Raw genomic sequence first — 12,804 nt, 5'->3', positions numbered from 1 at the left:
GAAGACCCTGAGGGATCGGGGGGAGATGGAGGTGGGAGGGGGGCCGGGATGGGGAATACATGTAAATCCATGGCTAATTCATTTCAATGTATGACAAAGACTACTGTAATGATGTAAAGTAATTAGCCTCCAACTAATAAAAATAAATGGAAAAAAAAAAAAATAAAAATAAACAATGCTATGATGTACCATGGGGGCTTCCCTGGTGGCTCAGACAGTAAAGAATCTGCTTGCAATGTGAGTTCCATCTCTGGGTCAGGAAGATCCCCTGGAGAAGGGAATGGCCACCCCACTCCAGTATTCTTGCCTGGAGAATTCCATGGACAGAGGAGCCTGGCAGGCTATAGTTCATAGTGTCACAAGGAATTGGACATGACTGAGTGTCTAACACATACACACACACGCACGATATAGTATACTTACCCCACCTCACTGTCTTGTTCTGCTCGGAGCATAGCCAGCCACTGCTGTTTATACACAGAAGATAGCCATTCTAAAATGTAAAAACAAATATAATATAATAAGAAATATGGAAAAACAAAGGATTTAAAATTTTAAGAGGTTGATAAAATTTTTACCATCTTAAAATTCAAATTTCAAATGGCAATAAGTAAAGCTGGTAATCTGTATTTTACAAATATGCTACAACATATGGCCTCATGATCTTTAAAATGGTAAACGTTATCTTCCTTTGCCTTAGGACAGACTCTACTTTAATCATATATATTTAAATCTTTAGTTAAAAGTATATTCTTACATCTAATGGTTTTCTCTTCATAGCTCATACTGATTTTCATGTGAGAAACAAACCAAAAGTATTATTTTCAGTGTTTACAAAAGCTTTAATAGAAAATTGAATAATGGAACGTTCCTGTACTGAATTATCTAAAAGCAACTAAATAATGAGAAGTAAACCATTTCTAAATTATTAGATGAATCAAGCACACTCAATAAATAATTCTGACACATTAGGTTTAGATAACTATTATAATGAAAATTACTGTAAATGCAATATAATAGATATTTTCCTTCAGTAGTAAGCATATTAATTTTTCTATAAAATGAGACTTTGGAAGCTGAGATTTTAATTATTTTACATAAAAACATGGACTTACTAAAAACCTAAGTAGAACTGGCTTAGCACCGTATTTACTTTTTTGTTCTTATTTATTCCCAACTAAAAGGACAGTTTTTCTAATTTTTAAGTGATTTGTCTATCTCTACCAAAAGGCAGGGGGAAAACCCTAGTGCAATTAAAATCTGGATGTTCATGTCATAATTCTCTACCTAATAAAGGTACCCAGATGATTTGCACTCATTTATTAGTGTCCTTCCTCAATATCCTCCATAAATATACTTTTGAGTGTTTCTTTCCTTAAAATAATATTGTTGCCATTATAAAGAATAACTGCTAAATATCTAGGTGACAAACAATTCAGCTTTAGTAGGTAAAGACTAACAGCAAAGTTTATGTGACTCAGTATATCTACAAACATATTCAATCTTACTTGCAATATATTTGGATTTTTAAGTTTTGTTTTACTGTATTTTATTTTTTTAAAAAACAGCTGATCCCTTCCCATTAAAATGATTTCTCAACTCACTACAGGTTATGCCTATAGTTTGAAATTCACTAATTTAGAGATAGAATATGGCTTTTCATTATTCCCTTATAAAAATGGAGTGAAAAGGTTATACATTCACATTCACAAATATCATATAAGCTATATCCCATGAAAATGATTCAAAACTTAGTTTCAACAACTTTGAATAATCTCCTTTAAAACTAAAAACATTTTTTTTTTTGGTTGTGCCGTAGAGTTTCCTAAAAATATTTTTAACAAGTTAAAAATGTGTGTAGATATTTTTGTCTCTCCTTTCTTGCCTTAATCTAAAGGTAAAAAGTCAAACTAGAAATCTTTTCAGTCACTGGTAGTTCATCCAATAGTTCAGCCTTAAATAAGTCAACAGAACCACTGGTTTGAATGCAGTGCTGACAGATGATGGATAAGGAGAAATCCCTGAAAAAAACAAGACTGAAAAACATGGGATGAAAAGTGAAACAACTGCCTTTATGTAGAGCTTTTAATATGATTATATGCAGACATATCTCCAAAAGGTAGAGTTTGCCAGAATCCTTTTCGGCAGTTAGTGTTGTGGAAAGATTCTGAAAAAGTGCCTTCAAGAAACTTCCACTTAGTGAAAACAAGTTCAACCACTTATTTTAAACTTTATTGGACCAAAATCCAAAACAAACTCAAAACTGGCACATCAAGGTGGCACTGGATGGCACTATAAATCAGCAGTTGCAGATGTAATGATAACAGTCTTAAATGTAAACACAGTACTTTTCTAATAGAAAAAGGTCAGAATGAATTTATTTAGATAATTTCTCTTGTCTTATACAAAGGATATGGGGAAGGGGGTCTCCAAGAGCAAACTGTTTGAAAATCTAAATGTCTTAGATTTACAAAACTTTAAAAAACAAACAGAAAGATAAGATACACCCCCTAGCTTGCTTAAATGAAAAAGTGTATATTCAGGTATTTCCTGAAAAATCTGTATGCAGGTCAAGAAGCAACAGTTAGCACTGAACATGGAACAATAGACTGGTTCCAAATAGGAAAAGGAGTATGTCAAGGCTGTATATTGTCCCCTTTAATTTAACTTATATGCAGAATACATCATGTGAAATGCCAGGCTGGATGAAGCACAAGCTGGAATCAAGATTGCCAGGAGTAATATCAATAACCTCAGATATGCAGATGACACCACACTTACGGCAGAAAGCAAAGAAGAACTAAACAGCCTCTTGATGAAAGTGAAGAAGGAGAGTGAAAAAGATGGCTTAAAGCTCAACATTCAGAAAAATAAGATCATGGCATCCGGTCCCATCACTTCATGGGAAATAGATGGGGAAACAATGGAAACATTGACAGACTTTACATTTTTGGGCTCCAAAATCACTGTAGATGGTGACTGCAGCCATGAAATTAAAAGACACTTGGCCCTTGGAAGAAAAGCTATGACCAACTTAGACAGCATATTAAAAAGCAGAGACATTACTTTGCTAACAAAGGTCCATCTAGTCAAAGCTATGGTTTTTCCATAGTCATGTATGGATGTGAGAGTTGGACTGTAAAGAAAGCTGAGCGCAGAAGAATTGATGCTTTTGAACTATGGTGTTGGAGAAGACAGTCTTGAGACTCTTTAGAGTCCTGTGGACAGCAAGGAGATCCAACCAGTCCATCCTAAAGGAAATCAGTCCTGAATGAATATGGAAGGACTGATGCTGAAGCTGAAACTCGAATACTTGGGCCACCTGATGCGAAGAACTGACTCATCTGAAAAGACCCTGATGCTGGGAAAGATTGAAGGCGGGAGGAGAAGCGGACAACAGAGGATGAGATCGTTGCATGGCATCACCGACACAATGGACATGAGTTTGAGTAGGCTCTGGGAGTTGGTGATGGACAAGGAAGCCTGGCGTGCTGCAGTCCACAGGGTTGCAAAGAGTCAAACACAACTGAGCGACTGAACTGAACTAATATTCAAGTATACACAACATAGAAAAATCTACTCACAACTAGTAAAGCTTTATAGCAAAAAACAGCCTACAGGTTGAACTATTATATGAAGCACATTGTCAGAATTAGATCATGAAGGTGTAGGAAAAAGCCTACATAATAAAAATTCCTATCTGGATAAGTAAGAATATCTTGTACAGAGCATCTAGGTATATTAGTATAAAAATGGAGTAGTTCAGCTCAAAGATCTTCATGTATAATAATCTAAAATCTAGTTCCAAAAGATGACAATTTAACTTACTGAGTACAGTATTTTTCAATAGAACTACTTACATGAATTTCTGTATTAGATTCTTTCCATTTTAAGCAACTTACTTTCATAAAATTCATACTTTAATGATTATCATCTCTACGTAACTTACAAAAACATTAAAAGTTCCCCCATTATACCCACAACAGTAATTCCTGACATTAAAAAGTTACAAGGATACCCGTAAGGGAATAAATCTATTTCACCACTTTGTTATCAAGAGCCAAATCAAACATACTTGAAAGAATGGTGACTCAAAATTACTGCTTAAGTTTATGCAATTGGATATGCAATTTTAAAGAGATTAAACCTAGTGGAATTCTTTTAAGTAACCAGTAAGTTGCAGTTGGGGACTTCCCTATAGCTCAGACGGTAAAGAATCTGCCTGCAACTCAGGAGACCTGGGTTCAATCCCTGGGTCAGGAAGATCTTCTGCAGAAGGAAAGGCAACCCACTCCAGTATTCTTGCCTGCAGAATTCCATGGACAGAAGAGCCTGACAGGTCACAAAGAATCCAACACACGCTTACTTAGGCTAAGCGACTAACACACACACAGATGCAGTTAAAAAAAAGGCGGGGGGTGCTTTAGAACAGGAAAGACTTGGGCTGGCATTTGAGCTCTGCTTCTAACTAGCTGTGTGACAGGATAGTAATACTTCATGTATAATACAGAATAATTACCTTGATAATTTTAAAGATTATGTTACATAATAGACATTAAATGCATAATCTGGCATGTTACTGGGACACTAAAGAATTTACACATTTACTTTTTCTTCTCCCCTTTATAATTCTTAGATTAGGAATTAGAATCTGAACTTATTTGATAGGTAAATGCAGTGTTGGGCCATATGTAAGTTGGTATGTTTTAGGACACAATTTTAGTTCACACAAACTGAGTGCCTACTACCTATCAAGTACCTAAGAGAAAAAGCTGAAAAACATATGGCCCAAGAGAGCCACAGATATATTCTGTACTAGAGTAATCTAGCAAGAGATAATGATGCCTTAACAAGGAAGTGGTAGCAGGTACCAAAAAAAAAAAAAAAGGCTTGAGAATTATCTAAGAAAAAAATATACAGGACATGGTGAATGGATGTGGAAGAAAAGAGTCTGAGGAGGAATAGGATGACTTCCAGGATTCTGCCATTTTTGAGAGAATGGGCAAGTTATTAATATTGATGATTGATAAGCAAATATAGGAAGAAAAAAGAATGCAGGGATTAGGACCGGAGGGGAAAGATTAAGTATTCTTTTGAATAGACGAACTGAAGCAATTTATAGATGGCAAGCTATCAGTTGGATATCTAAGTATGAAACTCAGGGAAGAGGTCAGAACTGTATTCTTTCAATAAATCATAGGAATGAAGGAAATCATTTGGGGACACTATGTAGAATGAAAAGATCAATGGGCCAAGGGTACACTTAGGAGGTTAAGAGGTGGGCAGAGTAAGAGAAGCTTACAAAAGAAAATGAATGGTCAGAGAGATAGGGAAAGAATCAGAAGAGTATAGTATTTCTAAACTAAGTACTGTACAGAATTGAAAGAAAAAATAATAAACCATGATATAAAATGCTAGGGTAGTTAAAATAGGACTAACATAAGATCACTAGATTTTAAAAACAGGACAGTCCTAACTTTTGCTAGAAAGTTTCAGTAAAATAGTGGGGGCAAAAGACAGATTGTAGTGGGTTGAGAAAAGTCTGAAAGGTAAGAAGATGGAGACAGCAACTATAGACTACTTTGAAGAAGGTGATTCTAAGGCAGAGGAATAGTTACCATGAAGGGGACTCAGGGTCCAGACGGGAGTGGGGGGATTTGGTTTGTTTTTTTAGTAAGAGGTTTGACCATATTTATAAGCTGAGGGAGAACAGGAGGGGCTGAAGATACAGATTATTAAATGACAGCATAAAATTATAGGATTATGAACACAGTAGGAAGTTGGCCTGAATAGGAAGGGAGCACTTCAACCTCTGGGACAGGACAGGAAGGAGAGGTAAGTAAGACTAGAAATCTGAATAAATCTTTGCCTGATTACCTTGAATTTATATAAAAAACAACAGAGTTTCCATGGGCTTCCCCTTGTAACTCGGTTAAGAATCTGCCTGCAATGCAGGAGACCCAGGTTCAATTCCTAGTTGGGCAAGATCCCCTGGGGAAGGAAATGGCAACCCATTCCAGTATTCTAGGCTGGAGAATCCCATGGACAGAGGAGCCCGGCAGGTTATAGCCTACAGGATCCCAAGAGTCGGACACGACTTAGTGACTAAACCACCACCACCCACTGATAGTGAGGTGACTGGAGAGGAAACTTGAACAGAGGAGCAGAGGTTTGCTAAACAACTGCTGAAGCAAATTTTAAAAAGTCACCAAGTAAAAGTGATATAAGGAGTCGCAAGGTCCAAGCTTAGCAATGAAATATGAGTTTGCAGCGGCACCAATATAAAGTTATAGAATGTTCTGGAGCAGTACTCAGCACAAAGTAGAGGGTATTAAGAACAAAGAAGGTTTAATTTAGTTTTAGAATTTTGTAAAGTAGGACAAAAAGTTGAAGGCAACTGTGAGAGAGAGCAGTTCAGATGATCTAACATGAAATCCAGGTCTGAAAGGAAGAAAAAAGTAGGAGGCTTGAAAGACTGGCAGAAAATGGAGTTTAGAATGGACTGGAAATCAAATAACAGTGTAACAGGGATGAGACTACAACCATCTAGAAGGTTATTTAGAGCCTGCAAACTACTGGATTTCTGATACTGAGACATTTTGGGTTACAGGAAGAGTCAAATGTAGCAAGTGCTTAATGGTCAGCAGATAAATGTTACAGGAGCTAAGGTCAAATTACTAGGAGGCTAGTAAATGTAATGATAATATGGACACATTACATTACTGAAGAAGGGTGGAGAAGCAGCCAGAAATCAAGTGTCCAGGTCTTAAATGAATGTGAAAGAAAGATTGGGGATCAGAAGAGAAAGAAGAGAGTATGAGCTGGATCACATGCAACAGGGATTTAGAAAGGGCACTCAGGTGGCTGGGCCGATGACTATGTGGCCTCCTAACCCTTTCTTAGCAGGATGTGTTGAGAGAAAGTCCTCCACAGAGGGAAAATACTCTCTTCTGAGAGAGCTAAATAAAATGGAGAGAATATAGGAGAGGATGTAAAGAGAAAGGTCTGGGAGAGATGGTAACAAGATAGGTCAGAGGTATCAACGGGGAGGGGAGCATGACAATGAGAGTATAGAACAAAACAGACTTAATGACCTCACCTAAGGTAAATCAAATTTCGTGGACCACAAAAAAGGCTGAGCACCAAATAACTGATGTTTTCGAACTGTGGTACTGGAAAAGACTACTGAGAATCCCTTGGACTGCAAGGAGATCAAACCAGTCAGTCCTAAAGGAAATCAACTCTGAATACTCATTAGAAGGACTGATGCTGAAGCTGAAGCTGCAATACCTTGGCCACCTGATGCAAGGAGTCTACTCACTGGGAGATCCTGATGCTGGGAAAGATTGAAGGCAAAAGGAGAAGCGGGTGGCAGAGGATGAGATGGTTAGATAGCATCACCAACTCAATGGACATGAATTTGAATAAACTCCAGGAGATGGTGAAGGACAGGGAATTCTGGTTTGGGGCAGTCCATGTTGTCACAGAGAGTCAGATACAACTGAATGACTGAATACAACAAATCTAATTCTATGAAATAATGGAATTCAACTGTGCTTAACACAGTTAAATCCTAAAATACTACAATGTTTCTACACAAAGTCTGGATTTAATTTGGAATTAACATATCTCTATTAAAAGTTTAATTTTTTTCTCTTTTAATTTCCATTTGAATTTAATTCTGACCTAAAGATGATAAAAGATGTATATATTAGAATTCCCCAGATTACTGAACATATAACTATGAATAATGTTAACACATTTGGCACTATTTCTGAAAAATGATCAGTGAATTTCAGCTACATAATTGAAACTATTTTCACTTATTTCAAATCTAGGATACACTCCTATTGAGAGAATATACGAATGTATCTTGAAGGTGTGAGCTATGTGGTCACTTTTTGCCCTCTCACAAACAGCATGGGATTTAATTTTATTTATACCCTGCTTTTGAAATGATAATTTATTCAGATATACAGGAAAAACTATTTGTCCATTTATATTTTAAAATGAAAAAAAACTGCCCTCTATTGTAATTTTAAGTTAGAAAAAATCATGGATGAAATCTGGTCAGAAATTTGGGATCTAAATTCTTTTCAATTTTATATTAAAGCAAAGTCAAACTAGAAATATTTATGCCCATCTTATATTTCAAAAATATAAAGCTTATCCCCTTGCATCATAGACACACCTAAATTAAACTACTTTAGAACAGACTTTATTTTTTAAACTCTTTAAAAATTTATTAGAGAGAGCCTTAAAAGAAGTAGGATTAGAGTGGGAGTATGTAACAAGCCCTGGCATCTAATGTCACACACGGCTAGTGTTTGGTGTATAATATATACTAAAACTATTATAAAGCTGCTATACTAAAGGGGAACATGATCTTCAAACGAAATGGAGACTGAGCAAACAAACAAATCTCAGACCCACAACCCACACAAATATAATACAAATGAATAATACAAAATTAACAAAAAAGCACTTTGTCTATAAACCTGCCTAGAGTGATTTTATTAAAAAATGCATTACTTTAACTACCAGAAATGTTAACTCTCAGTTTGGTTTCCACTGAATACCTTTATAAATAAATGTACAGATTTCAGTAACAATTTAAATCTATAAACACAATTATGTTAAAAACTAAGGTGTCAAAAATTATAATTTTCAGACAAATCTATACAAATTTACAAGTAAATCTTCAAATGCTACTTTCTATTTCTTAAATGTGAATATAGTACTAAATTTAATCCTACACAAGCACTAGACACTCAACTTAGAAAATTAAAACAGTAATTGTTTCACAAGTGTTAAATCATAACTAGCAAAGATATTACATTTGCTTTGACATAAAGTTTAAGACTAGGATACAAAACAGAAAACAGCAAACTTAAGCAGTATTAATAGAAAAAGAAATTGACCTCTAAATAACACTTCAAAAGTCAAAGTCTAGTCCAAAATAGTGTACTGGTTAAGCAAATTAAAGAACACCATGTTATAGAACACTATACAGCCACTTAAATGTTCTGAAGAGTATTTAAAGATATGGGAAGATACTCACAATATATAATGTGAACACAGAAAATTATCTACATGGTATAATTCTGCATGGTATAAAAATCCTTACTGGAATTAAGGATAACTTCTATTTTCTTCATTATTATTTCTTCATTATTATTTTTCTATGGTATATACTACTATTATAATCAGAAAGATTTTACTTAAAATCACAATTTTATCATGTTCTTACCTGAAGGTACTAGAGAATCTTGTTCAATAATTCTTGCGGAGGCCAAATCACTGATAATATACTGTAACCTTAAATGTCTGAATACTGACACAAATGGTTTTCCTTGCTCAGTTTCAAGGAAGGTCATACCTTCAAAGTCTACAGAACAAATAAAACCAAACAAAAAAGCTTAAACTAAATAGCCATTCTTTTCAAAATCTATTAATTTATCTATTTGAACTTGGGGAGATTTAGTAAAAAAAGCCCCAGGAAATTAACTTTGGTCCTAATTAGACCCTTGGGCTGGGAATTCAACTGATGCCCTTCTGGGGACTGGAGCTTAAAGCACATAGCCCAGCAAGGTGGGAAAGGAAGGCTTGAGAATGGTGGTTGAGGGTAGGATATCTTTCCAGAATCCCTTTTCCCAGGGACTGAACACTTCAGTGGAACTTGAGCCCAAATGCCTCACTCAAGGGTCTTCACAAGACACAAAGGACCTGGAACATTTCTTGGCATCTTTCTAATTTATACTTTAGTTACAAGTGATGAACATTACTTAAGACCTTAATTCTATACTACAATACAAAATAAGATACAAAGACACTGTAGCTGTGAATCTGCAACACAAGGGTAGTATTTATTGTTAAAATAATTCAAAGTTATTAATTTCTTCTTCAGGGAGAATTTAAGCTTATTTCCAGAAATCCTCTCAGCTGCATTCCAATATGCTCTCATGAGTGGGAAGGAAAGGTCTGCTGCTATCAAGCGTGGAGTTGCACATAATCCTTAGCCTGTTTTCTGTTACAAGGTATACCCACAGCAGTGGACTCAGCCTTATTGCTATTAAGGATAGGAAATAAAAGAAGCAATCCTTAAGTATAACTATGCAGAAAATTTTCTAAATTTCTATTGTTCTCTTGGTCCTGATGCATATATAACTGAAAAGACAAATAATTAAGATAACCTAAGAGAAATATTGGGCTTCCCCTGGGCTTTCCTGGTGGCTCAGATGATAAAGAATTTGCCTGGGGAGGAGCCAAGATGGCGGAGGAATAGGACGGAGAGACCACTTTCTCTCCTACAAATTCATCAAAAGAACATTTGAATGCTGAGCAAATTTCACAAAAGAACTTCTGATCGCTAGCAGAGGACATCAGGCGCCCAGAAAAGCAGCCCATTGTCTTCGAAGGGAGGTAGGACAAAATATAAACGACAATAAGGGAGTCGAAAGAGCTACGGACGGAGAGCCGTCCCGGGAAGGGAGTCTTAATAGAGGAAGTTTCCAATCACCAGGAAACCCTCTCACTGGCGGGACTGGGGGGAGTTTTCGGCACTGTAACTGGGAGGAAAAATTAAACAAGGCCCACAGATTACGTGCCTAAAAGCAACTCCCAGCAGAAAAGTACCCCAGACGCCCGTACCCGCCAGCAACAAGCGGGGCGGAACGGAGAGGAGCGGGCGGCATTGCTTAGGGTGAGGTCCAGCCCGAAGACCCTGAGAGCAATCGGAGGGAGCTTTTTTAAACTGTGGGATAGCAAGGGACAAAATTAACCGGCCCGAACACACTGCCGGCGGTTCGCAAAACAAAGGGACTGAGAAACTCCAGCGAAGAGCCGGCCCATCCCCGCTGGAGGTAGGAGGCAGGGGGGAGGGGAAAAGGGCAAACTCAGCCCCTGAGAAGCCACCCCCTCCCACACTGCAAACAGGCCTCCGGTTTCTAGCTAAAGACTTCCTGAGACCCGACTGGCGGTGCGTGCTGGGGCCGCGGAGGGAAAAAGCGCGCCGTACCCGGGGAGAGAGGGCGCCCAAGCCTCTGGCTGCCTGGGCCGCTCGCCGCGGAGGGATAAGGCGCGCCGCACCCGGGAGAGTACGCCCAAGCCTCTGGCTGCCTGGGCCGCTCGCTGCGGAGGGAAAAGGCGCGCCGCACCTAGGGAGAATACGCCCAAGCCTCTGGCTGCCTAGGCCGCTCGCTGCGGAGGGATAAGGCGTACTGCACCCGGGAGAGTGCGCCCAAGCCTCTGGCTGCCTGAACCGCTCAGGCCGGGGAAGACACAAAACGCAGGAGCAACCGAATCTGCGCTTTTGTGGAGTACCCGAAAACTGGAACCGCACTCAACGCAGGGCCCGCTCCATGTGGAGCAGCCGGGAGCCTGAGCAGTGTAGACGGCGAAAGCACAGACACCCGTGAGAGGGGGAAACCCAGTGTGGCCGGAACACGGTGAGCGCTATCCACACAGAGCGGTGTCTGTCTGCAGCGCCCCGCCCTCCCCGTAGCAGGACTGAACTGAACTAGAGAACCTAAATAAGAGATCACCTCCGCCCGCCTGTGTCAGGGCGGAAATTAGACACCAAAGAGACAGCAAACAGAAGCCAAATAAACAAAGGGAACCGCTTCAGAAAGGACCGGTGCAACAGATTAAAATCCCTGAAGGTAACACCGGCTACAAGGGAAGGGACCTACAGATATCGAGAAGTGTAAGCTGGAAAGAGGAGCTATCTGAAATTGAACTGAACCTACGCTGACCGCAACAACCTCAGAGAAATTCCTAGATATATATGTACATTTTTTTTTAATTTAAAAAAAAAAATTTTTTTTTTTCCTTTCCCTTTCTTTTTTTTTTTTTTTTTTAAATTTTTTATTTTTTCTCTTTCATTTTCTTTTATAATTCCCTATTACTCCCCCATTACTCCTCAACTTTCATTTTCATATATATTTTTACGATTTTTTTATTTGGGAAAAAAAAAAAATTTTTTTTTTTTTTTTTTTTTTTCTTTTTCTTGTTTTTCTCTCCTATTTCCTTTTAGAGTCCTCTAATACTCCTCTATTATTCCTTAACTTTCATTTTCATTTCACTATAGCCACACCAAAAAAAAAAAAAAAAAGAGAGAGAGAGAGAAACCCTATTTTTAAACTGAACTTCATATACAGTTCTAAATTTTTTTGTGTTTTTGTTTTTAAATATTGTATTTCAAAGAGTCTAACCTCTACACTAGATTTTCAATCTTTGTTATTCTCCCTCAGAACACCTCTACTTCCTCCATTCCCCTTCTCTTCCCAATCCAACTCTGTGAATCTTTGTGGGTGTCTGGGCTACAGAGAACACTTTGGGAACAGATAACTGCGTAGATCTGTCTCTCTCCTCTTGAGTCCCCTTTTTCTCCTCCTGCTCACCTCTATCTCCTTCCTCCCTCTCCTATTCTTCATGTAACTCTGTGAACCTCTCTGGTTGTCTCTCACGGTGGAGAATCTTTTCACCATTAACCTAGAAGTTTTATTATCAGTACTGTATAGTTGGAGAAGCCTTGAGACTATTAGAAGAATAAAACTGAAATCCAGAGGCAGGAGAATTGAGCCCAAATCCTGAGAAAACTAAAGAATTTGCCTGCAATGAGGGAGACCCAGGCTCAATCCCTGGGTCAAGAAGATCCCCTGGAGAAGCAAATGGCAACACACTACAGTATTCTTGCCTGGAGAATCCCATGGACAGAGAGCCTGGTGGGCTACAGTACATGGGGTCGCAAAAAGAGTCGGACATGACTGAGTGACTAAACAACAACAAAGAGGAATATAGTAA

General features: G+C 38.1%; 1 protein-coding gene across 1 annotated transcript in view; it reads right to left on the bottom strand.

Annotated features, from left to right (window-relative positions):
• Nucleotides 1-12,804, bottom strand: part of GMCL1 (germ cell-less 1, spermatogenesis associated) — a 51,458-nt gene that overhangs the window by 20,994 nt on the left and 17,660 nt on the right. Inside the window, exons 9-10 of the mRNA XM_070480609.1 lie at nt 9,251-9,388; nt 424-493 (exon numbers count right to left, since the gene is read on the bottom strand). Of these exons, the coding sequence (XP_070336710.1) occupies nt 424-493; nt 9,251-9,388 (208 nt within the window). The remainder of the gene's footprint in view (nt 1-423; nt 494-9,250; nt 9,389-12,804) is intronic.

This window comes from Odocoileus virginianus, chromosome 2 (assembly GCF_023699985.2).
Source record: "Odocoileus virginianus isolate 20LAN1187 ecotype Illinois chromosome 2, Ovbor_1.2, whole genome shotgun sequence".
NCBI classification, from domain to species: domain Eukaryota; kingdom Metazoa; phylum Chordata; class Mammalia; order Artiodactyla; family Cervidae; genus Odocoileus; species Odocoileus virginianus.
The sequence above is the reverse complement of the archived record's forward strand: the minus strand, read 5'-3'. Positions and strand labels throughout refer to the sequence as shown.